The sequence below is a fragment of the Nothobranchius furzeri genome, chromosome 4 (genome assembly GCF_043380555.1).
Source record: "Nothobranchius furzeri strain GRZ-AD chromosome 4, NfurGRZ-RIMD1, whole genome shotgun sequence".
Lineage (NCBI taxonomy): Eukaryota > Metazoa > Chordata > Actinopteri > Cyprinodontiformes > Nothobranchiidae > Nothobranchius > Nothobranchius furzeri.
Window position 1 is genome coordinate 7,436,725 of NC_091744.1, and position 26,962 is coordinate 7,463,686.

The 26,962-nt window shown below is 43.7% G+C and overlaps 3 protein-coding genes and 1 long non-coding RNA gene across 7 annotated transcripts in view; 3 read left to right on the top strand and 1 right to left on the bottom strand.

The window, feature by feature from the left end:
* Nucleotides 1-1,999, top strand: part of LOC107380604 (E3 ubiquitin/ISG15 ligase TRIM25) — a 37,895-nt gene extending 35,896 nt beyond the window's left edge. For both annotated transcript variants that reach the window (XM_070550042.1, XM_070550041.1), the window contains 2 exons: nt 816-875; nt 1,272-1,999. In XM_070550042.1, coding sequence (XP_070406143.1) covers nt 816-875; nt 1,272-1,801 — 590 coding nt within the window. In that variant the 3' untranslated portion in view covers nt 1,802-1,999. The remainder of the gene's footprint in view (nt 1-815; nt 876-1,271) is intronic.
* Nucleotides 2,000-11,243: 9,244 nt separating this feature from the next.
* LOC107374506 (E3 ubiquitin/ISG15 ligase TRIM25) lies at nt 11,244-18,929 on the top strand. Its single transcript, XM_015942662.3, is given in 4 exon segments — nt 11,244-11,987; nt 18,148-18,243; nt 18,334-18,567; nt 18,639-18,929. Coding segments are annotated over 4 exon segments (1,068 nt in total). The 5' UTR covers nt 11,244-11,411; the 3' UTR covers nt 18,801-18,929.
* Nucleotides 18,930-20,137: 1,208 nt separating this feature from the next.
* LOC139069580 (uncharacterized) lies at nt 20,138-21,400 on the top strand. Its single transcript, XR_011520257.1, has 3 exons — nt 20,138-20,367; nt 21,065-21,126; nt 21,215-21,400. It is a non-coding gene; the product is annotated as an uncharacterized lncRNA (long non-coding RNA).
* A 262-nt stretch (nt 21,401-21,662) lies between these two features.
* Nucleotides 21,663-23,262, bottom strand: LOC139069579 (spectrin alpha chain, non-erythrocytic 1-like). 3 transcript variants are annotated; one of them, XM_070550045.1, is made up of 6 exons: nt 23,045-23,262; nt 22,533-22,625; nt 22,318-22,422; nt 22,213-22,245; nt 22,105-22,140; nt 21,663-21,898 (listed from the first exon to the last, which is right to left on the bottom strand). In XM_070550045.1, exons 2-6 carry the CDS (start codon nt 22,596-22,598, stop codon nt 21,821-21,823), a joined length of 318 nt encoding a protein of 105 aa, XP_070406146.1. In that variant the 5' UTR covers nt 22,599-22,625; nt 23,045-23,262; the 3' UTR covers nt 21,663-21,820. The 3 variants fall into 3 exon arrangements, with proteins under 3 accessions (XP_070406146.1, XP_070406144.1, XP_070406145.1); XM_070550043.1 differs by having other exon boundaries at nt 22,105-22,245; XM_070550044.1 differs by lacking the exon at nt 21,663-21,898 and having other exon boundaries at nt 22,000-22,245.
* Nucleotides 23,263-26,962: the final 3,700 nt, after the last annotated feature.

Sequence of the window (26,962 nt, forward strand, 5' to 3'; positions counted from 1 at the left end):
GCGCCAACACTGCCACAATAAATAATAATAATAATAAATGACACACAAAGTTGTGAACATTTTAATTTCCTTTCTGAACTATTTATGTTGAGAGTTTTAATGTTTAAAATCTGTTAGATTGTTAGTGACAGCAGCCACGTTTCAGTTTCTGTTCTGACTGAATGCTGCTGCATCATGGAGGTGTAGTTCTCAGTCGTCCTGGACATGATCATCCGGAGAGTTTTAGCTGGAAACAGCTGGATGTTCCTGGATATGTTGGAGACATTTAGCCTCTCATCCCAGAGGCTTCTTCCAGACTTTGGTTGTGGTCAGAAACAAACACACTGGTTGTGCTGCAAGTCTTTTTCTTTTTCTTTTTTTTTCTTTTTTTCTCCAAAACATGTTTCTGTCTAAATGAAGGTGATGTTATTGTTCATAGAATTAAAATTCATGTTGAAATTAATATTAATTCATCAAGTAGGACCTGTGGTTAGCTGGCTCATGTAAAACATGGAATGTCTTGAAAGAATCGGAATCGGGAATTGATAAGAACCGGAATCGGAATGAGGAATTTGAATCGGAATCGTTCAAAATCAAACGATGCCCAACCCTAGTCTGTAGGTGACTGGTCACTATGTGGTTAATGTACAGGTGAAAATTGACACTTTCTGGACGCTACATATGTCGGATCAACTATCATTATTGTGGTCTTTTTATTTATTTATTTTTCATTCCAAGCTTTTGCTACCAGATTCATTTTATTTTTAACAGTTTGGACATTTTTTTATCCATCAGACGAGTCCAGGTGTCAAATCTACCTCCTTCCTCTGTTGCAGGAACTTCTGAACTTCCTCCAAAGATCTCTTCTGCTGAAAAAAGAAGCGAGCTCCTGAAATGTAAGGGAATAAAGTGTTTTTCCAGATCTCTTTTTAAGACATATGTTTATTTAAAGCAGGTGTGTCCAAAGTGTAGCCCAGGGGCCATTTACGGCCCGTGGAATGATTTTGTGTGGCCCTCATTATCGTTTTCATAATTGTGGAATTAATTGTCTCCAGGAGGCTGTTGATATAAATTCATATATTTGAATATTTTATGTTCAAGTTTTTACTAAAATATATAGTTTGGATGTTTTTGAGCAGAACGATTCAAAAATATAAAATGTTTGCATTCTTAAAAACATTTTTTTATTTTATTTTTTGTGGCTTGTAAGGAGTTTACACTTAATAATTTTGTCCCTCGTCTTGAGAAGTTTGGACATCCCTGATTTAAAGCCTTGCCTCTGTCTCTTTCAGACGGTCATGTTTTCATGTTTGACCCGAGAACGGCCCACAAACGCATCGCGCTCAGCGAGAACTTCACCAAGGCCTCTGTGTCAGACGAGCACACCAACTATGTGGACTGTCCAGAGCGCTTTGCCGTCTGCTCCCAGGTCCTCGGCTCCAAGGGCTTCTCCACAGGCCGCCATTACTGGGAGGTCCGGCTGAGCAGCAACAACTTCATCGGCATCGGCTTGGCGTATGGCAGCATCGACCGGAAGGGTCCCACCAGCCGGCTCGGCCGCAACGACAAGTCCTGGTGCGTGGAGTGGTTCAACGTGAAACTGTCAGCCTGGCACAGCAGCAACGAGCTGATCCTGGCTAATCCCAGCCCCAAGCGTGTCGGGGTGCTGCTGGATTGCGAGGAAGGCAAAGCTACGTTTTACAACGTGGCCGACAGGGCGTATCCATTCCACTCGTTTGCATTCAAATTTACTGAGGCAGTCTATCCGGCCTTCTGGATTTTCTCCAGTGGCTCTTTCATCACTTTGTGTAAGCTTCAATAACGTGCACATGTGCACACCAAGACACAAGTCGGGGAGATTAACCAAACCAAAAAAAAAAAAGATGCTAAACTAGTTATAAAATCAGTCTTTACTTGTGACACGGTGGACTTCTAAACTATTATTTAAGGGTGTGCTTCTGTGGAAATGTTATGAATAATTAATATTTTCCATTTTGAAGGACCTCAGTTTGGAGAAACAGATTAGATCAGATTTTTTTCCTCAAAGAAATGTTTTCCATATTCCTTTACGCTGCCATGAATTTAACTTTTCGACAGCTGGCTCTCTAAGGCTGGAAAAAAAAACTGAATTTGTAATACACGACCCTCTAATCTAGAGTGACTTTTGGATTAAAGTTGCTTTAGACAAGCTGAATCATTAGCCAGATTAGCTAGATCAGAACTGTTCTCTGTTTTTCCAGACATGCTGTTCACACACACTTCTAAAGAACTGCTATCCTTTATGGTTAGTTTCAACGTGTTCTATTCTTGCATGTTGGTTTTCTATTAAACCAATAAGATAAAAATGAAGGTTTTATCCGGTCTGAGCTCAATAACAGGCTGATAACTAAAACCATCACATTATTAATGTTAAGGAGTTAAAAACATGTATAAAATTGTAATAACTCTCGGTGGGAGGTGCATTCACGCACAGGGTGAGTTAGGTGTTGGGTCAGGTGACCACAAAAACGGGCGTATCGAGCTTCGGAAAACGTTTCAGAGTTCTGTAGCTTGTTTTATTAAAGATGCTAGTGGATCCCAGTTTGGGTTGGGGTCCAGCTGTGGGCCAGGATTCACTGAGTCAGGGGTCTTTAAATGAGCAACAACATTCAAAAATCTGTTGTTATTGCTACAAAAAGATCATTGTGTTCTTGTATAAAAGGTTCATGAAGAATTTTTGTAAATTTCTGCTTTTATTTTGAAGGTTATGGAGCTAACATTTTGGGAACCGCCACTGCAGAAAGGGGATCCTCAGAGACTGTGACTCATATGAGTTTCAGTTCTTTTGAGGTGTCTTCATATACAAAAATCAGGTTAGAAGCTACAGCAGCGATCGTTTTCTTTCATTTGATCAAATATAGGAACTTCGTTAGAAACCAAAAGTACAAAACCAGTGTTTCCCGCCGTTTTTCAGGTGGATGATCTGTTTTGAGCTGTAGGTTTAAATGAAAACTACAGAAGTTGAATTACTTCAGAGTTCTGTGTTGGGAGATTTTGGGATGTTTTCACTGAGTTGTGGGTGTTTTTATTTTAATGATAAACCCAGAAACATTTTGCAACAGGAAAAAGAACCATTGTGTTCTTAATTTACTTTCTACTTCCAGTTTGAGAGCGTAACTAGAAAAATGGTAATAAGCATATATTTAACTATTTCTCTGGCAGCCCCAGCCATTCTACAGGTAAAATCATCCAGCTTCTAAAACCAGAATGTCATTTGGCTTGCAAGGCCGTTTCCAACATGTCTCTCAAAGTTTGCCGTGGTTCTTAATGTCTTTGCATGAGTTACGGCGTCTGACTGTCATGTTACTAGAATTTTAGCCATAAATATTCGAGCATAGCATTTTTTTAAATAGTTACGTCATCACAGGCGTCTCGAACTTAAGAAGTTTCCACCTAAATGTCAAATGAGGCAAGGAGGAAAACAGGAAAAGCTGAGACATAAACGAGACACTTTGTGATGAATTTGAAACCGTTTGCAACAGTCGCTATTACGTCATCTGCCCCATGTGATACAGCCACGTACATAACATCTACCGACGTACAGACCAAAGATGCATATTCGACCAACTTTGGTTTCTCCGAGTCACTACGCTGGAGCGGTGATTGGAGATAAAAATAGAATCTGACTGCAACAAAATTAGGAATCATCCGTTTACGTTGCAAATACATTGAGTATTTTTTAAGACTTCTTTTTGGGACCAAAATACTTCATGACATTTTGTGAGGAAGCTACTATTTTTGCAGTTGCAAAAATGGAACCAATCTAGTGTGATTGCAACTGCAAATTTGTGCATTTTTCTTTAAACTAGTTGCTAAGTGAGAACTTGACCTGTGACTATACGGAGAGAATAACGAAAAGTGCGAAGGAATTCATGGTAAATTGCAAAGGAACTAGGACTTTACTAAAATACTTAGTGGCAAATTTACAACAAGAATATTTACACACATATTGGAACATTTCTGCACTTAGTTCTGTTGCAAATGCAAAAGAATAAAAACCCAGTGTGATTGCCACTGAATTTATGCTTTCCGCAATTTAGAATCATAAGCCAATCACTGAGTTTTTGGCTTTAATCTGCATTTAAAAGTTTGATTGGACTGGCTACTTTAAAATACTAATGATTGTTCACTCTTTGTTCCTCTGGTTTTCCTATGATACTGAAACTCGATGCTTTCCAAAACATAATTGCTCGATCTCAGCTATTTGATGTAATTGATGGTAGGTTGAAACAGACGTTATACGGCATTCTGTTTTAATCGTGAAACATCTGCATCTCTCTCTCGGGTTGAACTTTACCTTTTGTGGTGGGGTTGTAAAAATGAAAAGAGAGATGACAGCGTAGTCTGGGTTCTGAGTTGATCCAGGCTTGTTGTGTTTGAAATGAAACTTTTTCCATGGTTGGTGGGTTAGCCATCAGAATACCCTGTTGGCTTGTTTCTATGGTGACATGATGGTAAAATGTTCACAGAACTATAAAATGTGTTATTTTACTCATGCACTCTGGTCATGTTGGTTCATCTTTATGGTTCTGATCAGCATGTGTCAGCTGGGTCATTATTTGCATTTGTTGTTATGGTAATAAAGAGATTTGGTAAAATTTGTTGTGTTAATTTAAAATCACACACCTTGTATTTTTGACTAAAGGTAAAGTGAATGTAAAGCACTTTAGTGATATGTTAGATTTCTGACCAAATTCTGATATTTAAAAGATCTTCTACATTACTTTCATGTTTTAGTTTGTGATCGATAAAAGAAACCAGTCTGTAGTTTTCTAAGAAACCGTAAAGAATAAAAGGAGTGCCTTCCTGAGATCACTGGAGCTGTCATGGTCTGCGTCTGCCCCCTCCTTCATGTGCCTCCTTGTGTCCTCCATCCCTCTCTAGATTCCATTTTGTGTCTCATAGCGCCCTCATGTGTTCTTTGTCTGCGTCTCATTTATGTGTTTTCTGTTTGTAGGCATTCGATCATCCCCATCAGTTGTAGCTCCAGCCTCTTTGTCCCCAGCTCTGTCTCTGTTTGTGTGTGTGCGCGCGTCCATTCCCCAACTCAGTGTGTGTATGTGTGTGTGCGAGTGTATTTGGGTGTGATTGTGTGTGTGTGAGTCCTTCCCTTAGTCTTTTAGTTCAGTTTTGTGTTTATCTGCCCTCCTTTGGTTCTGCTTCCCCATTTAGATAATTGTTGTCACCTGTCTTCCCTCCGGCCCTCACTCCACACACCTGCTTCCTGTTTCCCTAATTGTTCCTCCCAGTCTATTTAAGCCGTCTTGTCTCTGTGTTGTTGTCGGTCCATTGTATTGTTTGTGTCAGTGTTGTTTTTGTGCTCTAAGGCCTAGTCCACACGTAGCCGGGTTTTTTTTTTAAAACGAATATCTGCCCCTCCAAAAACTTGCATCCACACCACCTCGTTTAAAAAAAAAACTGTCCACACGTACCCGGATAAATACGTTGTTAAGGACATGCCAGACCTGTAGGCGGCAGTACTTCCCCCGTTCTTAACCTCGTCCTTCGTCTGTGGTCTTCCGCAAGGAGCAGTAATTCCGCTTGCAAAAACAAGCAAAAAGCGCTTGGACAATTGATAAAGCGAGCGCAGCTCTGAGGGCATCCATGCTATCGGCTAGTGTAAACACAGGTCGCACACGTGATGTCAGCATTTTTTTGTCACGGAAAGTGACGTTGCAGACCTTGAAACTCCGGTTTTGTCTGTCCACACGCAGACACCCAAAACGGAGAAAACGCAGATCTTCACTTTGGCCGGAGTTTTTAAAAAGATCCGTTTTCGTGTGAAAAAACTCAGTTTTCGTGTGGATGACAGGCCAAAACGTAGAAAAATATCTACGTTTTGGCAGATCCCCGGCTACGTGTGGACAGGGCCTAAGTGAGCTTTTGTCGTCTCTAGGTTTTGTTGCTCTAAGTGAGCTTTCGTACTCCTGTTGTTCAGGACTTGGTTTTTGGCTTCCTCCCCTTTTTGGATTTTTGGTTCATCTCCTAATAAAAGGATTTTACTTTTAAAACCACTCCTGCCTCGTGTCATCTGGGGTTTTCTGCATCTTGGGTCCTAACAACCTCCTCCTTGCTCTCAATGTGACAAAATGGACCGACCACCCAGGACCCAGTGGATTACCCAGATGTACCGCTATTATGGTGAGCCAGAGAAATTTTGGACATTTATTCAAGATGTCAGCTGCTTGAACTTGAACTCTTCGGAGTTCAAAAAGGTCTCCTTCCTGGTGCTCTGCCTGGGAGGCGAAATCATGAGGTGGGCCACCCGTTATTTCGACTACCACCCCATCGAAGAGGTGTCGTTTTGGCCGTTCCTCAAGGAGCTGCTGGCGCGCTTCGGCCCCATAGCACCGCCAGCCATCAGCATCCCCATTACTCCACTGTACCAAACCTCCACACCTTCGCCTGGTCCGGTCAGTGCCACCTCCTCCTCCACATCTCCTCCAACTGCTCCAAAACTCCAATCCCATCCTGCTCCTGTACAATCTGTCAGAACCGGCTTCATCTCCTTCTCCCCTGAACCGGTTGGCGCTGTCTCAGCATCTCTGATGGGCCAAACCACCACACCCTCACCTGGTTCCGACAGTGCTGCCTCATCATTCCTGGGTGGTTGTGATTCCTCCCCATCTTCTGTTTCTGCCAGCGCCATCTCCACACCTCCACCTGTTCCAAACGTTGCGGCCGCATCCTCTCTGGTGGGCTGCCATTCCTCCTCCTCTGTTTCGGCCGGCATTGTCTCCTCACCTCCGATGAGCCGAAAGCCCCCATGTCGACGACATTGCATCCTGTCTCGGCGGTGGCCCCAGAGGACGCATCGCATCATGTCTCGGCGGTGGTCCCGGAGGACACATTGCATCCTGTCTCGGCGGTGGTCCCGGAGGACGCATCGCATCCTGTCTCGGCGGTGGTCACGGAGGACGCATCGCATCCTGTCTCGGCAGTGGTCCCGAAGGACGCATCGCATCCTGTCTCTGCGGTGGTCCAAGAGGATGCATCCTGCTTCGGCGGTGGTCCAAGAAGACGCATCGCATCCTGCCTCGGCAGTGGAGGACGCACAGGCTCCGGTCCAGCCCGTCCACGAGGCTCCGGTCCAAGGGTTGACGCCTCCAGTCCAACGGTCGACGCCTCCAGTCCAAGGGTCGACACCTCCAGTCCAAGGGTCGACGCCTCCTGGCTCTGAAGTAGACGTTCCCGTCTCCAGCTCTGAAGTGGACGTTTCCATCTCTGAAGTGGAAGTCTCCCCATTTCCTGTCTCTCAAGTCTCCCAGTTGCAAGCGTTCCTGTCTCCCAAGTCTCCCAGTTGCAAGCGTTCCTGTCTCCCAAGTCTCCCAGTTGCAAGCGTTCCTGTCTCCCAGTTGCAAGCGTTCCGGTCTCCCAAGTCTCAAGTGTTCCAGTTGCAAGTGTTCCAGTCTCCCATGTCTCAAGTGTTCCAGTCGCAAGTCTTCCAGTCGCCCAAGTCTCAAGTCTCCCCACAAGTGTTTCGGTCTCCCAGTCGCACGTGTTCCAGTCCCCTCAAGTGTTTCGCTCTCCCAGTTGCACGTGTTCCAGTCCCCTCAAGTGTTCCGGTCTCCCAGTTGCACATGTTCCAGTCCCCTCAAGTGTTCCAGTCTCAGTCCCTGTCTCCAGAGACCTTTCCTCTTCCTCCTCCTCCAAGACCCCCTATCCCGAGGGTTTCCTGGTCCCGCCTCCTGATCCCCAACCCCTCCAGTTGTAGCTCCAGCCTCTTTGTCCCCAGCTCTGTGTCTGTTTGGGTGTGTGCGTGTCCATTCCCCAACTCAGTGTGTGTGTGTGTGTGTGTGTGTGTGTGTGTGTGTGTGTGTGTGTGTGTGTGTGTGTGTGTGTGTGTGTGTGTGTGTGTGTGTGTATGTGTGTGTGTGTCCTGAGTGAGATTTTCCTCAGGTGTGCTGATATTTCTCCAGCCAAACTGATGCATGTTTATAAAAGGATTTAACCTGGTTTCAGCTGTGTGTGTGTGTGTGTGTGTGTGTGTGTGTGTGTGTGCGTGCGTGCGTGCGTGCGTGCGTGTGTGTGTGTGTGTCCTGAGTGACTGATTTTCCTCAGGTGTGCTGATAGTTCTCCAGCCAAACTGATGCATGTTTATAAAAGGATTTAACCTGGTTTCAGCTCTGTATGTGTGTGTGTGTGTGTGTGTGTGTGTGTGTGTGTGTGTGTGTGTGTGTGTGTGTGTCCATTCCCCAATTCAGTGTGTGTGAGTGTATTTGGGTGTGATTGTGTGTGTGTGTGAGTCCTTCCCCTCAGTCTTTTAGTTCAGTTTTGTGTTTATCTGCCCTCCTTTGGTTCTGCTTCCCCATTTAGATAATTGTTGTCACCTGTCTTCCCTCCAGCCCTCACTCCACACACCTGCTTCCTGTTTCCCTAATTGTTCCTCCCAGTCTATTTAAGCCCTGTCTTGTCTCTGTGTTGTTGTCGGTCCATTGTATTCTTTGTGTCAGCGTTGTTTTTGTGCTCTATGTGAGCTTTGGCCCCTCATCTCTAGGTTTTGTTGCCCTAAGTGAGCTTTCGTACTCCTGTTGTTCAGGACTTGGTTTTTGGCTTCCTCCCCTTTTTGGATTTTTGGTTCATCTCCTAATAAAAGGATTTTACTTTTAAAACCACTCCTGCCTCGTGTCATCTGGGGTTTTCTGCATCTTGGGTCCTAACAACCTCCTCCTTGCTCTCAACGTGACAGGAACAAGTGTCAAAACCTTAGAGGAGAATTGAAACTTAGTTGAAAAAATAGTCAGTTTCGTTTTTAATGGTCTATAAAAAGGAGCCAAAGTACATAAAACAGGTCAGCTGCGGAGGAGGTTCTGAGGGGCCAGCTCCTCTGTTAAAGGCACCAAATTTCACCTTTAAGTGTTTAAAGTAGTGATTAATTACTACAGTAACAACAGTTCAGTTTCTTTCAAAACCATAGTTTTTCATTTACTTTCAAAACCCCTTGAGCTGTTGAGATGTTTCTGTTGTTTTACCATGATTTCCTCATTTCATCATCGCCAGTTTTTAAGTATGATATGTCAGATATATGTTTATCAGTTACACGTACTTGTTTAGTGGAACTTGTTTAAGTTGCCAGAAAACTTCATGATGCATGAAATTAGTGCATGTGCAAAAGTAAGTGTATCCTCAGCTGCACTGGGTAAGCCGAGCAGGTAACACACTCGGGTGAAACGTATGGGTGCCTAATTAATAATTTAAGACTAATAAAATGGGACATCCTTGGGAAAGGGTTTGGCCTGCTCTAGTTAAAGCAGAGAGGAAACCAACCAAACCACTGTGGTCCCGTAAAAATCAAAGCTAAGTGCAAAGGAGATATCCGAGGACATAAAGAAGAGGGTAGTGACAGCCCATCAGTCTGCGGAAGGCTATGAGACCATCTCCAAACGATTCCAGCTCCATCCATTCACTGTAAGATAGATGATTTACAAATGGAGGGCCTTCAACATGACAGTAACTTTGCCTAGAAGTGGACGCCCATCAAAAATATCACCCAGAAACTACGAAGGGATGGCTTCAGAGAAAGGATTCACACTCTGGATTGGCCCAAACTCCAGACCTTAACCCAACTCAAATGTTGTGGCGAGACCTGAAGAACATGGTACATGCCAGACGTCCCTCCAAACTCTCTCAACTGGCTGAGTTCTGCAAGGAAGAGTGGGCAAAAATCCCCATAAGCAGATGTGAGAGACTGGTTAGTGGTTACAGAAGACGTTTAGTCAAAGTAATGGCTGCAAAAGGAGGAGCCACAAGCTACTAATGCAAGGGTTAACATACTTTTGCACATGTTAAATTTATTAGTTCTATTAAATAATGAAAATATGTCTTTTTGTGTGTGTCTATTACTTGGAAGGTGTGTTTTACAAACTGGGCTATGGATGTGTGTGCAATAGGGGTAATTTAATGTTTTGTACAGATTCAGTGACCATGGCCGGAGGGTTCACAAACTTTCAAGCAGCATTGTATATACACACACACACACATATCTATCTATCTATATGTGTGTGTATGTATGTGTGTATATACACTCAACAAAAATATAAATGCAACACCTTTGTTTCTGCTCTGATTTTTCATGAGATGGGACTTAAACATCTAAAATTCATTCCAGATACACAATATTACCATTTCTCTCAAGCATTGTTCACAAATCAGTCTAAATGTGTGATAGTGATGTAAGGATTTAATTTACATCTATTTAATGAACCATAAGATATGAGATTCCATAGAAAATATGAAATCAATCTTATGGATCTTTGGATAACTTAAATGCTGGATTCCTGGAGGGAATGGAAGATCATATGCCTCTCCCAGTTGTCCATTGAGGATGTCGAAGACGTGTGGATATTCGGCCTGATGATCACTGGATTTCTCCTGATCGGAGTGGGAGGATATCTGGTTTTCTGGAAATTTGGGAAGACGGGAGCAATTGAAGGGCGACCCGCACCCACGGAAAGCACCATCCGTGTGGAGACTTCACAGACTGGGACGTTACTCGAGGTGAATAGTAAGATGGACAATGTTCTAGCTGCGATACCGGTATTAGTGCACAAAATGGATGTCATCTCAGAGATGGTCACCGGACGGTATGGACAAGTTTAAAAACCCAAATTGGCTTCACTGAAGGACTGGAATGATCAGTTTAAAGACTGAAGGCAGAGAGGAAAATTATCTCAGCCTGGCCCAAACAAAGTCTTGTTATCCGAATCTGGCGCCCTAGCAGCCTTGAGCGGCTACAAACCCCCACGAAGGAATGCAGACAGATGCTTGCAGGCACCATATTAGGTACCCACAGGCCTTTTCTCTAAATAGCACAAAAATTAATCACTATAGATTGAAAAACTACAAATTTATTTGAAAAAACTTCGAAATATGTCAATTCTCATGAAGCTTAGTTTAACTCTTATCTATTGTAGTTCCAAGGTCAGCATTGTATCAACCTGGTATCCTTTGGTGTGGCACATTCCCATGAAGTTAGCCTAGTGAACTAACCAAAGTCACCTTGCAAAGTGGTTTTCCAGACTCCCATAAAGTAGCTTTAACCTCCACAAGTTGTTTGTATAAAAGGTCAAACGTGAAAATTACATTAGCATGTATTAAAAACAAAGTATAAAACATTTGTCATGGTTTTCACGTTAAATGGTTCATTCTTGTAGAACAGGGGTTGAATGTTTTGTCCCTGGCAGATCCCTGGGTGCGTCTCTGACGTCACTGATCATGTGGTTTAAACACCAACAACAACGGTCAGAGTCCGGAAAGGCTTCCATTTTCCGCAGTTTTTGACGCTTATAATAGAGGTAAAGAGATTACAGTCGCTGTGGGCTTAAATGGGTGGATTATTGTTTATTGTGGATTTTGGGGAAAGTTAAGTTTCGTTTCTTCGTTTCAGGTCCAAGATGGCGGCCGTACCGGACGAGTCTCAGTTTACTCTGCTGAGTCTGGAGGAGGACCTGACCTGCAGCATCTGTCTCAGCACCTTCGACTGTCCCGTCACCATCCCCTGCGGACACAACTTCTGCCACGACTGTCTGCTGTCCTCATGGAAGGACTCCTACAGCTGCCCGCTGTGCCAGACCCTGTTCGAGTCCAAACCGGAGCTGAAGAAGAACACGGTCCTCAGCACCGTGGTGGACACCTTCAGAAGTAGGTCCACAAAGGAGGAGATCGAACCCGAATAGGATGTCGTCCGCTGCGACACCTGTATGGAAGCCTAGGCGGCTCAGACCTGCCTCACCTGTATGGCCTCCTTCTGTGAGGAGCACCTGCGGCCTCACCGGGAGAACCCCAACTTCCGCCTCCACCAGCTGAGTCAGCCTATCGGGGATTTATCGGAGCACATCTGCTCCGAGCACCACAAGCTGATGGAGCTCTTCTGCACCAAACACGGGCGTCTGATCTGCAGCTTCTGCCTGCAGCAGGTCCACAAAGGCTGCAGCTTCATCTCCCCTGAGGAGCAGAGGAACCTGAAACAGGTGAGTCTCTAACGTGGCTGATCTTTTACAGGATTCGCGTGTTCATTTGTGACTAAACTAATAAATTGATTGGGTGTTTGTTTTAATCAGAATAATTTATTTATCATCATGATGACGTCATTCTCTAATCAGGCTTTTGAAGAGCTTCAGGCCTCACATTATGGCTGGTGTCCAACCCTGGTGATCAGGGGCCACCATCTGGCAAATTTTAGAGGTTTCTCTTCTCCAGCACGCCTGATTTTATTCAGAAGGTGATTATTGGGCGTCTACTGTGGCAGCAGTAGCTCAGGAGGTTGAGCAGGTTGTCCAATAATCGGAAGGTTGCAGGTTTGATCCTGGCTCCGGACAGAGAATTCTGCTGTTGTGTCCTTGGGCAAGACACTTAACCCACCTTGCCAGCTGGTGGTGGTCGGAGGGACCGGTGGCTCCTGTGCTCTGCAGCCTCGCCTCTGTCAGTGTGCCCCAGGGCAGCTGTGGCTACTACATCATAGCTCATCACCATCAGTGTGTGAATGGATGAATACACTGTAGTGTAAAGTGCTTTGGAGTCCTTACTCTGAGAGGTGCTATACAAGTCCAGGTCATTTATCATTTACTGACTGATGACATGTTGAGCAGGTGATTCAATCAATGAATCAGGTTTTTTGGAGCAGGAAAACAACTAAAATATGGTAGATAGGGCTGGGGCCCTTGAGGACCAGGATTAGACATTGATGCCGTTAGGATTAAAAGTGTGGATCACTTAATCAATACATTTAGGTTTCTAGTATTCGTACTCTAGGGAAACAAAGCTCCAGTGCACCAGTCTCAGGAAGTAGAAGTGAACTGCACCCAACGGTCCTCAGCGAAGTGCACTTAGAGGAAGTGTGCAGTAAGGCTTCAAGTTTGTAGTACACAAGTGTGCAAATAATCACCAAATTCTTGATGATCATCTAAATCTTGATGACAGAGCAAGAGCAAAACACACTGGCAGAGTAGGACACTGTAAGGTTTTGGGTTCAGTCAGAACCTTTGCCTTGTCATTGACTCAGGATGCTACCAGCTGTTATCACCGGAAGAAAAGAGAGTCCAGGATTTAGCAGAGCTCTGACTTTTTTTTTCTTTTTGGTTGCAAACATTCCATAACAGTCGGGCATGGATTCCCCTTCACAAACAACCAACCCTCTCTAGAGACAAACCAATTGTTGGGGTTATTAGGAGCGAACAATTAGTAAGCTTCAACTTACTTTTGGATTCTTCAATAAATTCTGTAAATATGTAAATATTTACTGATTTATTAATTAATTAAGATATTCTTAGATATACGGGGCACCATTCCCCTTTAACCGGGGAAAAATTGAATCCAAAACTCTTATCAGTCTTTCTTGAAGTTCGTAGAATCCTTGGAGCAGAGACTTCTCTTCGACACAACAAAGCTACTGGAGACGAAAATCTGAATTTTATAACGTTTAATTAACAATTTGTCAAATGAATAAACAGTGGCATAAATGAATAATAACCATGTGATATAATAAAAGGATGTATATTCAAAATAATGTTCAAGGTGTTTTGTGTGTATGTATGTGTGTGTGTGTGTGTTTCTAAAATGGAGTCTGTATGCAAGATGGCTGACCCCTTTGTCTGGCTAAAGTGTGGGTGGCAACTTGCACTTTAACTTCCAAAGCACTTAGAATCAGTAGTAACTTAACCTTAAATCACTCAAAACATTTCAAAGGATCATGAAACAACACAAAAGATTAATCACAAGTTAATATCTTTTAGTTTATCAGCCTGGCCATGGCCAAAACATTTAAAGATACCAAACAATGATTAATAAGCAGTTTATTCTTTCAAAATGACCCGAAGGACGAATTGGGAGCGAAAGAGGAAGACACGAAGCTACTTTTAAGCAATAGCGCGGTTTTATTGCTTATTCTGGACTATAGAGGAAACGGGAGAAGAAAAGGAGAGAGAGAAATGAGTTTTCTGATCACCAGAGCAGCAAGGCGTCCCCAGCTGTTTGATTTGACGGTTCTCCGTGTTTCCCCGCAGTTTTCAGCGTCATCCGTCGGTTTGATGCTTTCTCCGTTGTTTGGCTCCACGAGTGTTTCTCCACGGGCTGGACACAAAGAGAACGAAGTTTCTTTTGTGCTGAGTTTGACAACTTACAGCGTCTCTGAGAGCTGAATGGAGCTCCGCTCGTTCCCAGTCAGGTCCCGATGGAGTTGGAGTGGTTCCAGCGGTTGCGTGGCTCAACTTGGGCACTTAGAGCTTCCGCGTGCTCAAGTTGTCGGAGCGTTCGACAAGCGTGTCCTTACCGCCAGGTATCCTGGGCAAAAGAACGAGGTTTCTTTGTCTCATTCATGATTTATAGTCTTTGAAGTCGCTGGAAAGCTCCAAGCTCCCGCCTCCCGCAGATCGTGTTTCTGGTATCAGGCGGTGACGTCATCACAATGCTTCCGTGTGCAAAGCATCATGGGAAATGAAGTTTCTTGGCGCTGATGTGATTATTTGCTTTTCAGAGCAATTTAAGCACAGTCATTTTGGAGAAAATCACTGCATAGTAATTTCCTCATGAGGTCAGACCCTCAACACAATCTGACTTTGTAAAGCTACCTAAGAACCAACCATTAAGAAGTGGGCAGGGACAACAGTCAGCTTGAAATCCTTGAAATTCAAACAATCAATTTACATATTAACATCCTAACTTAACTCAAAAGAACAAAAACAACAACTATGTTTAAACAAATACAGGTTAACATCCTCTCCCTTCCCTCTCTCTTCAGTTAATTGGTTTCTCCCTCAGTAGAGCTGATTAAGCACACCAGGAAATGATCAGGTCTGCCTATAGAGCTCCGGACCCCACGTGACTCTCAGTTAGTGGACGCCATTTTGGCATGCAAAAAAAGGTAAACAAACACGGATGTAACCATGAACATGAACGGGATCCGCTTGGATTTTACTTCGTCGGAGTTTACTTCACACTTTAAAACAGAAGAAATCGTTTTATATAGTCAGAAATTAAATAGACTAAACATCTCCGACCCTTACCGTGCCCCTGGGATACTTTTTAAAAACGCCAGAAGCTGTCGGAGCGGCCTTCTTACCGGCACAACACCGGACCTGACCGGGGAACCCCTTGGGATTCCCCCGGCCGGAGGAGTTGGGGAGAAGGTCTGGGACTCTCGACTCTACTGCCCCCTCCGACGCCAGAAGCTGTCGGAACAGACTTCTTACCGGCACAACACCGGACCGACCGGGGAACCCCTTGGGATTTACCCGGAGGAGCTGGCTCCGGCGGCTGGTGAGAGGGAAGTCACGCTACTGCCCCCGCAACCCGACTCCGGATACGCGGATGAAAATGGATGGATGGACGGACAAATAACAGATTTACACGTAAGTAGTCTCGGTGAGACAGATAATAGCAATCCAAAGTGCTTTTATGTGTGATCTGATCATCCATTGCTTAAAAATGAAATACAGCTTAGCCGGTTAATTGCTGTGATCATAAAACACGGAAACGGCAGCACGCAGAACTCACGAGGCAACGTTTTACGTGATGTTTACTTGTTGCTATGAGTAATAAGACAGAAAAAGCCACGCCAAAATAAGTTTAGGAAGCCCACTAAGAATCATAATAAAAGCATTTAAAATAAATACCATATACAGTTGAGGAAACGTTGGTTTAAATACCTGATATGAAGCGGTCGCTGCATAAGTGAAAACCTTTACTCTCGGGATCCCACAGTTTCATTTTCGCCCGGTCACTAGCGCGTTTTATTACAATGATCCAACGTTTGTGGCGCTCCGGATCCTGGGGAATCCTGTAGAAGGCTCATTCCTTATGTCGTCCGCGTCTGTTCTGCATCCTGGGGCACAACAGGAATCTACCATATTTCCCGTTTGATTGAGTTTTCTGACAATAACAAATAGTCCAGCTGCCGGCTTCTGCATGCCAATATGGCGCCGTTTCGATTTGAACTGTTGCATGCCGGGAGAAGTGACGTCAACTCCCGGAGCTCTATAGATGCACTTCAATGGAAACACTTAAACAATTGACCTCAGAAGGAAAGCAGTGATGACACCACTAAATCAACTTTAACTTAAAGGGACTTTAAGGGAGTTTGACAGCCAAAACATGTATAGAAAAAATTAATTTCTTCTTCATACATTCTCCTGCAATGCCCTGGTCCTGACCCTAACCCTAGCCCTGGCATTTTTACTGTGATTGCCTGTTTTTCTGTAAAATCACAGAAAAAGAGAGCTGCTCGGGTCGAGCAGGCTGCTTCATGCGCGTTCACGCTCAGGCATAGCCCGTAGCATTTGCTATCTGTAGCTTTAGCAGCAGAGAGAGAGGCAGTGCCAACTCAGCGACTGTCGCTGTTCCTAACGCCTAGTGACAAACCTAGCTACATTTCTGAGGACCCTTAGCTTCTTTCTGTAGAACTTTCTTCTAGATATTTCCTGCAAATTAGCAATAAAATAGCCATTTTCGCTCCGAACCGTTCTTTGGATTGACGTTGTTTCAGCTGTCATCAAGGATATAAAACTTACAGATATATTGACTGCCACTGGCGCTTTAGCATACCTAGTAAGATGTCTGACTCTCACGCAGAAGACCTGGGTTAGATTCCGGGTGTGACCTTAATTTGTTATTTAGAGTTTCTTTTTTACATTAATGATATTTTTTACAGTAATAAGATGCCCACATTTTTATTTGAGACTTGCCGAACGGCATTGAATTCACGGATAAAAAGATGTGGGTTCAACTTTCATTTTGGAACAATTTTTCAAGCAAGGGAAAGGAATGATCTGAGCATGCAGGAGGACTGACCCATCATAAACCTTTGTCGGCTGTGCTGAAGAGAAAGGTACAGAACCAAATTATTTGATTAATTAGCTGCGTGTTCTCCTGTCCTCTGTCCTCCGGGCTACACACACACACACACACACACACACTGCACGTTCGGCCGGCCGTCGAGAAAGTGCAGCTGCAGAGACAGAGGCACATTATTTTTATTAATTTGCTGTGTTCTTCTGTCCTCCGGGCCACACACACACACACACACGGGACTGTCTCAGCTGTTATTTTTGTTAAGGAGTGTGCACGTACAGTATGCACACCTCATGCACGAGCTTACTTTTGAAGCTGCAGTTACGCGTTAGGCCTGAGTGGCGATCGCGAGCATAAAAACTTCAAACTTCCTTACAGTCCCTTTAAAGTAATTTATAGATTACCAAGCTTAATTTGACTTAAAATACACCCAAAAAATATAGGATTAAACAGAAACAGAAGACATGACTGTTATTGAGGGGATAAGTCCCTCACAGACACACATCAAGTGGCGTAGTGGTAGAGTGTCCGTCCTGGGACTGGGAAATCGGAGTTTAAATCCCGGTCAGGCCATACCAAAGATAGTGTAAATGTGTACTGAACTGAAAACTAGGTGGCAGCAGAGCACTGCTAATATAAATTGAGGTGTAGTGTAGAGTTCTAGGAAAGTTCTGCTGAAGGTTACAAGATGAATGTCGTATGCTTGTCCCTTCTGCTGTAATGAAGTTCACATGGATAAAGGTATTGCCTGTCTGCCTTCTACTAATTAGAAAACAGTAAAAAAGTGGATATTTTTTTTCCTTTCTTCATGAAGCAGGAGTTGTAGTTTTAGTTGTCCTTGGAGTACGTAAAAAAGGTTTATTTGGTCTCGTAGCCCAGGCTTGGCTGTTTTCATAGATGCACAGCTTGATGGTATTTACTGATGTATAAATTGTGATGCTAAACTTTTCCAGCCCCCAATTTTTCTAATCATCGTAATTAATGCATTAATTTCCTAACCCTAAATTCCACACCCAGATCATGCTGTATTTTATCTATTTTTATTTTTTGTTTTTGTTTTTGTTCCCTGTGTTTATGGCTGTTTATTCACTTTTGCAACCATGTTTTTTTTTGTTGGTTTTTTTATTACGGTAAAGTGAATTGGATGTTTTTTTTTTTTGTGGCAGTTCACAGCAGTTGTAAACATTTCCATTGAATGTATAAATTGTCTGTACTTGTCTTGTGGATTTTTACCTTGTTACTTTTACATTTAGTGCTATGTACACCAGGTCTCTGTTTCAAGGAACTTGCTGGTTAAATAATAGTTTTTAAAAACCCAAATTAAAAATTTTATGTCTTTGTCTGCAGACTGAATTCAGGGAGAAGTTGGGTTTACTGGATGCGAAGATTGACAGGACTTACAGGGTTGTGCTTCAGATGAACGATATGCAGGGCAAACTCACGGTACTTGTCATACGTTCATGCATGCCATTTTATAACCCTAACCCTAACAAAGTAGGTTGATGTGTGATTTATTTGCCCTCTTCTGTTCAGGATGCTGCAGAGAATCTGAAAGCAGCATTGGCTGCAGCGTTTCAGCAGATGAGGGAGAAGCTGGATCACGATGAGCGGCTAGCTCAACATGAGGTGGACTGTGAGCTGGAGGCCAGCCACACCAAACTTCGAGACTACATGAATAGGTTTACGGACAACAATGAGAAGATGCAGAAAGCCAAAGAGGAGATCAGCGATCTTTTGAGTCAGTCCCAAACCCCGGCTTTTCTACAGGTGGGATAAAGGTGGAAAAATAAAAACAATTCCATGTGACAGAAATCTAACCCTCCTCTTCTTCCACGTAGGCTTCGTTTGAGTTGCCTAAAGTCGTAAAGTTTGAACCTCACACCCCTCGAGTCTCTGTGGACTCCAAACGGGTGATGGCAGCTCAAACGTTTACTTCAGCCATGCAGGAGAGTCTTGTTCAGATTCTCTCACAGCCTTTTGAGGCAAGACGGCCACTGTAAAAACTGGGTAAAAGTCCAGCAGCTTCATTTCAAAGGGAAAATAATCTTTATTTCTAGTGAAAATAAAATAAAACTAATAATGTTTAATTTGTCTTACAGAACTGGACACATATACATCTGGTGGGTTAGGAGAAAAACACTGGATTAGAGAAAGAAAAATAAAGAAAACACACTTTTATTTAGTGCTTCTCAAGATAAAAATCATGAGGCGCATCACAAAAAAAACCAAGTATAAAAAAAATTTCAAAAAATGATTAAAAATATGTTTAACCCTCCCACTGTCTTCATGGGTGACCCCGCGAGGAAAGTTGAGCATTGAGCAGGATTGATGGTTTATCCCTTGAGGTCCATGTGGCAGGGGTGAGGTGGTGCTCACTCCTCACCCCTGCCACATGGACCCAAGGGATAAACCATCAATCCTGCTTAATGGTCAGCTTTCCTCACAGGGTCACACCCATTAGGACAGTGGGAGGGTTAAAATAAGAGAAAAACATTTTTGTGATAAAAAAAAAATTATGTGAGGAAAGGGAGAGAGAAAATGAATAGGAAAAAGGGAAATCTGTGGAAAGGCGGAATAGGTAGAAAGAGCAGAATAGGGAGAGGGTGGTGACGAAGGTCACGCAAAAGCCAGCTTGATTACATTTGTAACGTGAGGAAATATGGGTTTTCTGTGCCAAAGGTTATACTTTGCCCGGCTGTGTCAAAGCTGGGTCACTGAGAACTTTCACCCACAGATTAAGACCTGAACGCCAGCGAGTCTGGGAGAAACCATAACATCTGAACACCTGCAGTGCCAGAAGATGTGTTCCCATGGAAGCTAGTCATAATAAAGAGTCTTGCGCTTCCTTTGTTTATTAATGCTAAATAATCATTTTACCATTTTACTTATTATAAATGTGTTTTAGTCAAATGAATGATTATTATGCTTTGGGTAATCATAACTAATGAATCAATGCTTAGTTAAATAATGTTTTGAGGATGTTTGGTAATGACCTTCACACACTCACTCACTCACTCAAACACTCACACACACACAAACTCTCACAGTAAACTCCAAAACACATTTGCTCTGACGCACAAGTTTTGCTTTGAGAAGAGAACTGGGTTTGGTAAGTTTCAGTCTTATGATTCAGTTCGAGTTTGTCAACGAGAGAGTTCGGACCATAGACTGTACATATACTGGACAATTCGATTCCATAGGCTTCAATTTCACGTTATCTGTCCATAATGGGAGGTGTCCACCACCGCCATTTTGACCGTGTCACAGGTTCCGTCTAGCCCAGACAATTCCATAAAAGGGAAGAGAGGAGGCGCTGAGGGTGTGGCTGTAAGGCTGGGCTCGAGTGACGACACCCAGGCGAACTAGCTACGAGCTAACCTGAAGCTAACCCTGGCTAACCCAAAGCTAAAGCGGAGGTGGGAGCCGAGCTAACGGATGTAGCCACCTAGCTTCAACCCAACCGGAGCTAACTGGAACACCCATCGACCTGAACCTTACACGGAGTTTAGGTGGAGGTTTTCTGCGCCTGTTCGTGAGAAGTACCTGTATTAAAAAAGTTTTAAATCGGTAAGTTTATAATTTATTTCCGTAATGAAAACATTTTGCTTTGAGCAAGTTTTCAGTAGTTTTTTTTGGCGCTATCACTCCTGAGTCGCACCAGCCATTAAATGTATCATGAAGAGAAAATATATTTAAGTCGTATTTTGGGGGGACATTTTATTATCTTTCTTACAAAATCTGAGACCAAGCGTTTCACATTGCAACACAAGCACCGGTAACCATAACAGAATTTACAGCCAGCAGAGGAGAGGATGGCGGTGTTTCAAACCCTCCCGGCCGGCGTGTAGAGCTCATTCCTGGGCTGGAGCCGGCCCTCAGCACCCCGCCACAGGCTCTAACAGATGCTGGCGGTGTTTCATATATTTCCAAAACGTAATACTTGTTTGTATCTTGTACAGCCAACTAGCCTTTATTCTGGACTCAGTACAATTTACCAAAAGTAAAGAGACATTATACAGATGAAGTAAGCACAAGATAACTTACTGGAAGACACAGAGTTATCATCAGAACCAGAACAAGAGAGCCTGATAACAGTCATGTGAAAATAACAGTTAAAAAGTATGTATGTATAATAGAAATAAAAATATATTAGAATTAGTGTAACTCACTGTGATCCAAACAAATCAGCCATAGCTGATGAGTAAATATGACATGAGGTCTGGGAGTTTTTAAGTTTCATTCTTTTATTACATTTTTTTCTTAGATCTATTAAAAGGTCACCATGGCAGCCTGTGTGTCTCCAACGTCAGCTACACAACGCAGCGTGTAAGTTCCAAGTACTTGTCTTGACCACTTCATGAATGGTTTTGTACTTTAAACAGCTAGGCCAAACCTGTTATTTTTTCCTCCATAGCCATTTGGATCATTGGAGACAGCTGAGTGAGGCGTGGTGCCCAGAGAGCTGCAGAGACAACCTTGGCCTCCCTGACGTCTGTGTCTCTTGGTTTGGTTGGGGCGGACCATCGACATACATACATGTGCCGACACTTTGCGCCCTGTTTTATAAACTGTAGTGTTAAAAATAAATGTTTTTGCTCAATTACTTGAATTTCTTTGGTTAAGACAAAAGTGAGGAATAATCATTTACAAGTTATTTGTACAACAGGCCCATTTTAAATCCCAACAGTTTCTTAGCAGACAATAGAAATGTGTTCTTTACTAACTTTACTTGGTTTGAAAATCTTACTAAAATAAACTTGAGTGCCGTATTGCAAAACCCAATCATACTTGTTATGTAAACATTAGCTTTGTAGATATTTTTTACAGATATATATTTGTGTGCAACAAAAACCAAACTTAAATAATTTGTCATTCTTTATTGAAAAACAACAAAATACAGGTATACAGAAGTGTGGGAAAATGATAATGTGAAAGTATTGCACTATAAATGAAGTGAGATGAGATGAAGGTGGACGCCAGCGGGCTGGACGCCGGACGAAGAAACCTGGAGACGGATCGCTCAGACAGGAAGGGAAGAGCTTCCTCTTACCTTGATGGAATTAAAGTTAGCCGTCGTCTGAACGCCCAACCGTACGGTCTGAGGTCAAAGGTCACAGGAAACACACACCAGTCAGCAGTCATACAGATGCATAAAGATAACTAGCCATGGCAACCAGCTGACATGTCCCCACTTTCACCAAAACCTGGTGCCTGCCGGGTCACCTGAATTCCTGTGTGATGTCAGCACGGTCGGCCGTGACTGCTGCCATCAGAGGTGACCTCTGATCAGCTGAATGAACTCACCTTCCAGGGTGACGCCGTGTTAGAGTCGGCTTCATCCTGTAAACAAACAAATGAGTGGTAACATAAACACCACGTCTGGTTCTGGTGGAGGCGGAGGACAACACGCACCTTTCCAGGAGCAGAACCCAGATGTTCTTGTTGCTACAAACAGAGACGAGCAGAGTTAAACCAGGAAGTGAGAGGGACCAGCTGCTGCAGACAGGTGACGCTCACCTGAGCCTGAACCATAGGAGCCTCCTCAGCCATCAGACCTTCTGACTCCAGTTCAGATGCCACCTTGTTGATGTCCCTCAGGCGGGACTCATTGGCCTTCAGGTCCTGCAGGACAAAAGCACCTGCTGATCACCTTGTTGCTGTCGGGTTAACAGGTCTGGTGTTAGAACGTGGTGGATAAGAATGTTCTGACGGGCCGAGGATTCTGAACTCACCCTGCAGGACTGGGCCTGCTCCTTCAGGGCCTGGATGCTGCTGCCGTAAGCCGACAGGTCCGACATCAGGGCCTCGTGCTTCTTCAGGAGAGCCTGTGGAGCAGAACATCAGAACCTTCAGCTCGTCTGACACAAGTGGAGCTTTCTCGCAGCGATGGTCCAATCGGATCCGCCACCGTAAAACAAACCCTGCTCAGTTCACCGCAGACGTAGCTCTGCGGGTGTTTAGTGGAAAAGCGTGAGCCTTCTGCCGGCTGCCACGTGTCATGGCTGCTCTGCAGCGGGAACACACATCACAGCTTGTAAACCGTTTGAAATAAGAGCGACGGGAACACGTTTGTCATCACTTCCTGTGCGAGGCCAGCACTTCTACTCCTAACCCATGAGACGCTCAAACGAGCAACGACGTCTGGTAGACAACCGAAGGAAATGCCAAATACAGAAACACTATGAAGGACTGGAAAGAGAGCAAAGAAAAGCGATTGGAGTTTCTCAGGAAGGGACTTCCATACCTCGGCCAAGTCCTCGTCTTTCCCTTAGTCTGGACTTCCAACGATGGGCTCCTTCTCCCTCATCCAGGACTCGGCCTCATTAGCATCCGCAAAGTACTGCTTGGCCTGCAGAGAGTCCTCCAGGTCCTGCCTCCTCTGGGACGCCTTGGCCTTCAGCGTGTCCCAACGTCCATGAAGCTCCCACAGTTTAGTCTTCACTTCCTCACCAGCGAAGTGACCTGGACCCAAAAAAAGTGAGCCAGAACCTGCAGACACCTCAGAAACATGTCAGGACAAGACCTGCTCTACCTTCTTCCACCATGGTCTCTCCTTTCTGGGTGACAGCCTTGATGCGAGGTTCATGACCTGTGATCTCAGCCTGCAGAGCCTGGTGCTTCTTCAGCAGGTTCTGGACACCAATCAGGTCCTTCCCTTAGGACACATGTTAGAGTTCAGCATTATGCAGTAGACAGACCAGTTTAACCCAGGGGTTTCTTTCTTCTACAATCTGCTCTTTAACTGTATTATTTCAGCTGTTAACTTTATTTTCTCTCTAAGTGTTTTTCTCCCCAGAAGAAGCTACAACGATGTTCTGTTGAGCTGTGGTGGCCTCATGGAGGGGGCCATCGGCTAGCACACTGCTGCTAACCACTTAAACATTCTCCCTCTCCTGATAATAACATTTTACTTTCTTTGATGTTGGATGTGCTACTACTAGTTTACCCGTTTAATTATAGATTCACTAGGATAAATACAATAAAGTTTATCTCTTGCCAAATAGAATATTTACTGTGGCGAGCCCGTGAAGAGGTGTAGGAGAATGCGACAAATTTGTCTGTTAAAAAGTCTGTTATGTACAAAAACACAATATCATCACACTATTTTGGACCGATACATGACGGTCAGGTCCAGCTTGGGGAGAAAATATGACACGTCTTTCAGGATGGACTTCATCTTTGGTAGCTGGCGAAGCCGGGAAAAGCAGGATCTAACCACCTGGCTAATGTGGGAGTCCATCCGCATCTCTGGGTCCAAAACCACCCCCCGGTTAGTGATGGTTGGCTTCACTAAGCTGCAAAAACAGGGTTGCAGGACAGGACTAACTGCAGTGGGAGAGGGAGGAACAAATATTCCAGTTATAAATATTAAATATTTGAACAAATAAATATTTGTTAAAAGGAAGAAACTGATGATGACTTTAAGATTAGAGGAATGTTCTAGAACGGGTCTGGAACCAACGATGGCCCTTTGGATCAAATTTGGATTAAAAAAATAGCTCATGATTTTATTTATGGATGGAATAAAAATACAGGTTGTAAGCATCTTCTCAGTATCTTCATGTTGCACGACTTTCCACAGCAGAAGGACACAAAAACTGCCAGAATTATGATTAGAAAGATTTACGTTTTAATCTCAGAATCCCAACTTTTCCCAGAATCTTCACATTATTCTATGAATTCAGAGAAAATATACATTTTTCAGAGGTCTCGCTCCCCTGTTGTGGATATTTCTCAAAATTCAACCATTTTTTCTTTTCAAAAGCTTTAGTAAGAGTTTGGACTCTAAACAAGTTTTACTTTGCAGACTGCTTGTCTAAACCTTCATCAGATCTGCTCATAATAAAACATTTGGGTTATATTTAATGCCCAGGAAGATGCTCTTCCTGGGCATTAAGTTATCAAAAACAGATAAAATTATTTTTTACCATAATTTTAACTGCTATCAGCTGATAAAAATAATAAAAAACAGCCTGATCATTAAAGGGGTGTAAGTGAAACCGCGCGGATCACACAAACCATCATGCTGTCTATATGACTTTGAAAATATATAGTTTAATTACAGTTTGATTTATTTGACATCTGTATAATGTTTATTATTTTGTTTTTTCCCCCTAAATGCCTAACGTTTTAGTTTTACATGAATATTAGTCATTCATCACAATACATAAAGTTACACATTTTAAATTTTAATAGGGGAAGACTGCAGGAGGGAGCGGTAAAATACAGAAATCCCCAGCAAAAACAAGAAACTTTACGAGTCTGATGAAACCCGCTGGAGTTCCTTCAGCAGGCCTGGTGGCAGCTACAACGGCCCAGTGGCTGTGCTTGGTCAATGTTATCGAGCTCAGTCCGGCTCGGCCGTGAACGAGCCGAGGCGACATCCTGCTCTGCTTAAGAAGAGGTGTTATTTTCCGCTTCAGAAGAAGCGTCCGTGTTTTACGCTTTCTCAGAGACATGTCACGTTGCTAAGTTGTTAGCGCCGCGCGCTAACACGTCAATAGTGCAGCATAGCCTGCTGGAGGGTTCAGATGAAAACACCCTACCACTCAGGCTGCTTACACATCGATATTACGTTGTCGCTGTTGCGCTCACGCCGTAATACAGTATTAGATGCGGTTAAAGTCAGACATGAAAAACTCCACGAGCGGTCAGACCGCGCAGCAGCTAGGCGCAGCAAATAGGCGCCGGATCGTCCAGGCTGCCCGGCCTGACCGCTGGGGATTACCGGATGGAAGAATGGACACAGAAGTCTCCCTCTTAGCGCTCCGTCATATTTCAACCCATTTTTATCTTAAATGCACTGGGTTTTACCCTATTACCCATCTAAATATGCCCTATTAATTATTTTACCGTATTTTACATTTAAATTTCATGGTTAAACAGTACATGCTACATGTTAAACTGATAGTTAGCTAGCTACTTCGGTAAACTCAGCTAGTTTAAAGGTAGCAGTGACATAAAATACGAATATAGATTTTAACTTACCGAAAAAAATGAAGTGGAGACTCCTTGGACGCTCTATTAGTGCAATTAATACCACTGCAAGTCATTTTGTCCAACAATTGCACCAATAATATCCAAAGAAGAATACACAAACACAGAGACTCAAAATGCCGGAGCAGTTTCCAAGCCAGACCGAGGCTGTACTGAGGCCTTTCCACGGAGCTAGCTCTGTGGTCACGTGGGTCTGAGGCGGCGGTCACGTGTGTCGGATGCTCATTAATTATACAGAATTTTAGGCTTTCAATACACTTAAACAGAAGAGTGAGAAAAAAATTCACCCCCCTCAGAGTTGTCATGAGTATAAACTAGATAATTTAGACAAAAAACATGTTTTGGCACCAGGCTGTAAACATGTTTATTTCTGCTGTGAAATCGGCATTTTTAACATGGGAGTCAATGAGGATTTGCTCGCTTCTGGCACCAGCCCCCAGCGGATGAGGGTGGAACTGCAATTTTTCTTACTTCCGGGATGGGACCATTTTCTGAGCGGCATTGTGGGGGCTTGGTTCGGACGTGTTGAACACGCACCCGGGGAAGGGAGCCTGCGGCTCCTGTCCCCCCCCCCACCCCACCCCACCCCCACGCTATTCCTGCCAAGCCAGACAGGAATAGCTGAATTGCAACAGCTAACGCAGACTCGTCCAGAGTCTTTGATTTTCTGAGTAAATTAAACTTAAGAAAGCGCATCTGCAAATGCTTCATCATCAACGTGTACCAGGGGGCATCTCTGGACCGGATCGGCAGACACCTTCGTCTTCTCTGTCAGCCGAGGTGCCCTGGAAGAAACATCGTCCTTTGACGTTCCGGATCTGAACGAGGGTCCTCGTATGGTGAGGCAGAACACAATAGATAGCGTTTGATGCATCTTTTCCAACAAAACCTAAGTTTATTCAAACCATCACTTTTCACTCAGACACCTGTTTCTTCCTGAAGCAAAATCAGACGCACACACGCATTCATCTCACCTCATTTCCAATTTTCACACATTCAACACAAGGTCTATTTGAGCAAGTTTACAATATCACCTGTTAAAGATTGTTCAACAAAGTTGCCAATGTTGATTGTTATTTCCTATGCTTGTCATTTCAAAATCATTAGTTTAATTTGAAGAATTAAATCTTTTAACTTTCAAACTTGTCTCTTCATTGAACTGAAA

Excerpts from the sequence above, each read along its gene's own strand:
- LOC139069579 (XM_070550043.1), bottom strand. The coding sequence starts at position 22,598 with ATGTCGGACCTGTCGGCTTACGGCAGCAGCATCCAGGCCCTGAAGGAG. Across the intron at positions 22,423-22,532 it reads AGCAGGCCCAGTCCTGCAGG|GACCTGAAGGCCAATGAGTC; the intron begins GTGAGTTCAGAA and ends TTTGTCCTGCAG. Across the intron at positions 22,246-22,317 it reads CTCCTATGGTTCAGGCTCAG|CAACAAGAACATCTGGGTTC; the intron begins GTGAGCGTCACC and ends CTCTGTTTGTAG.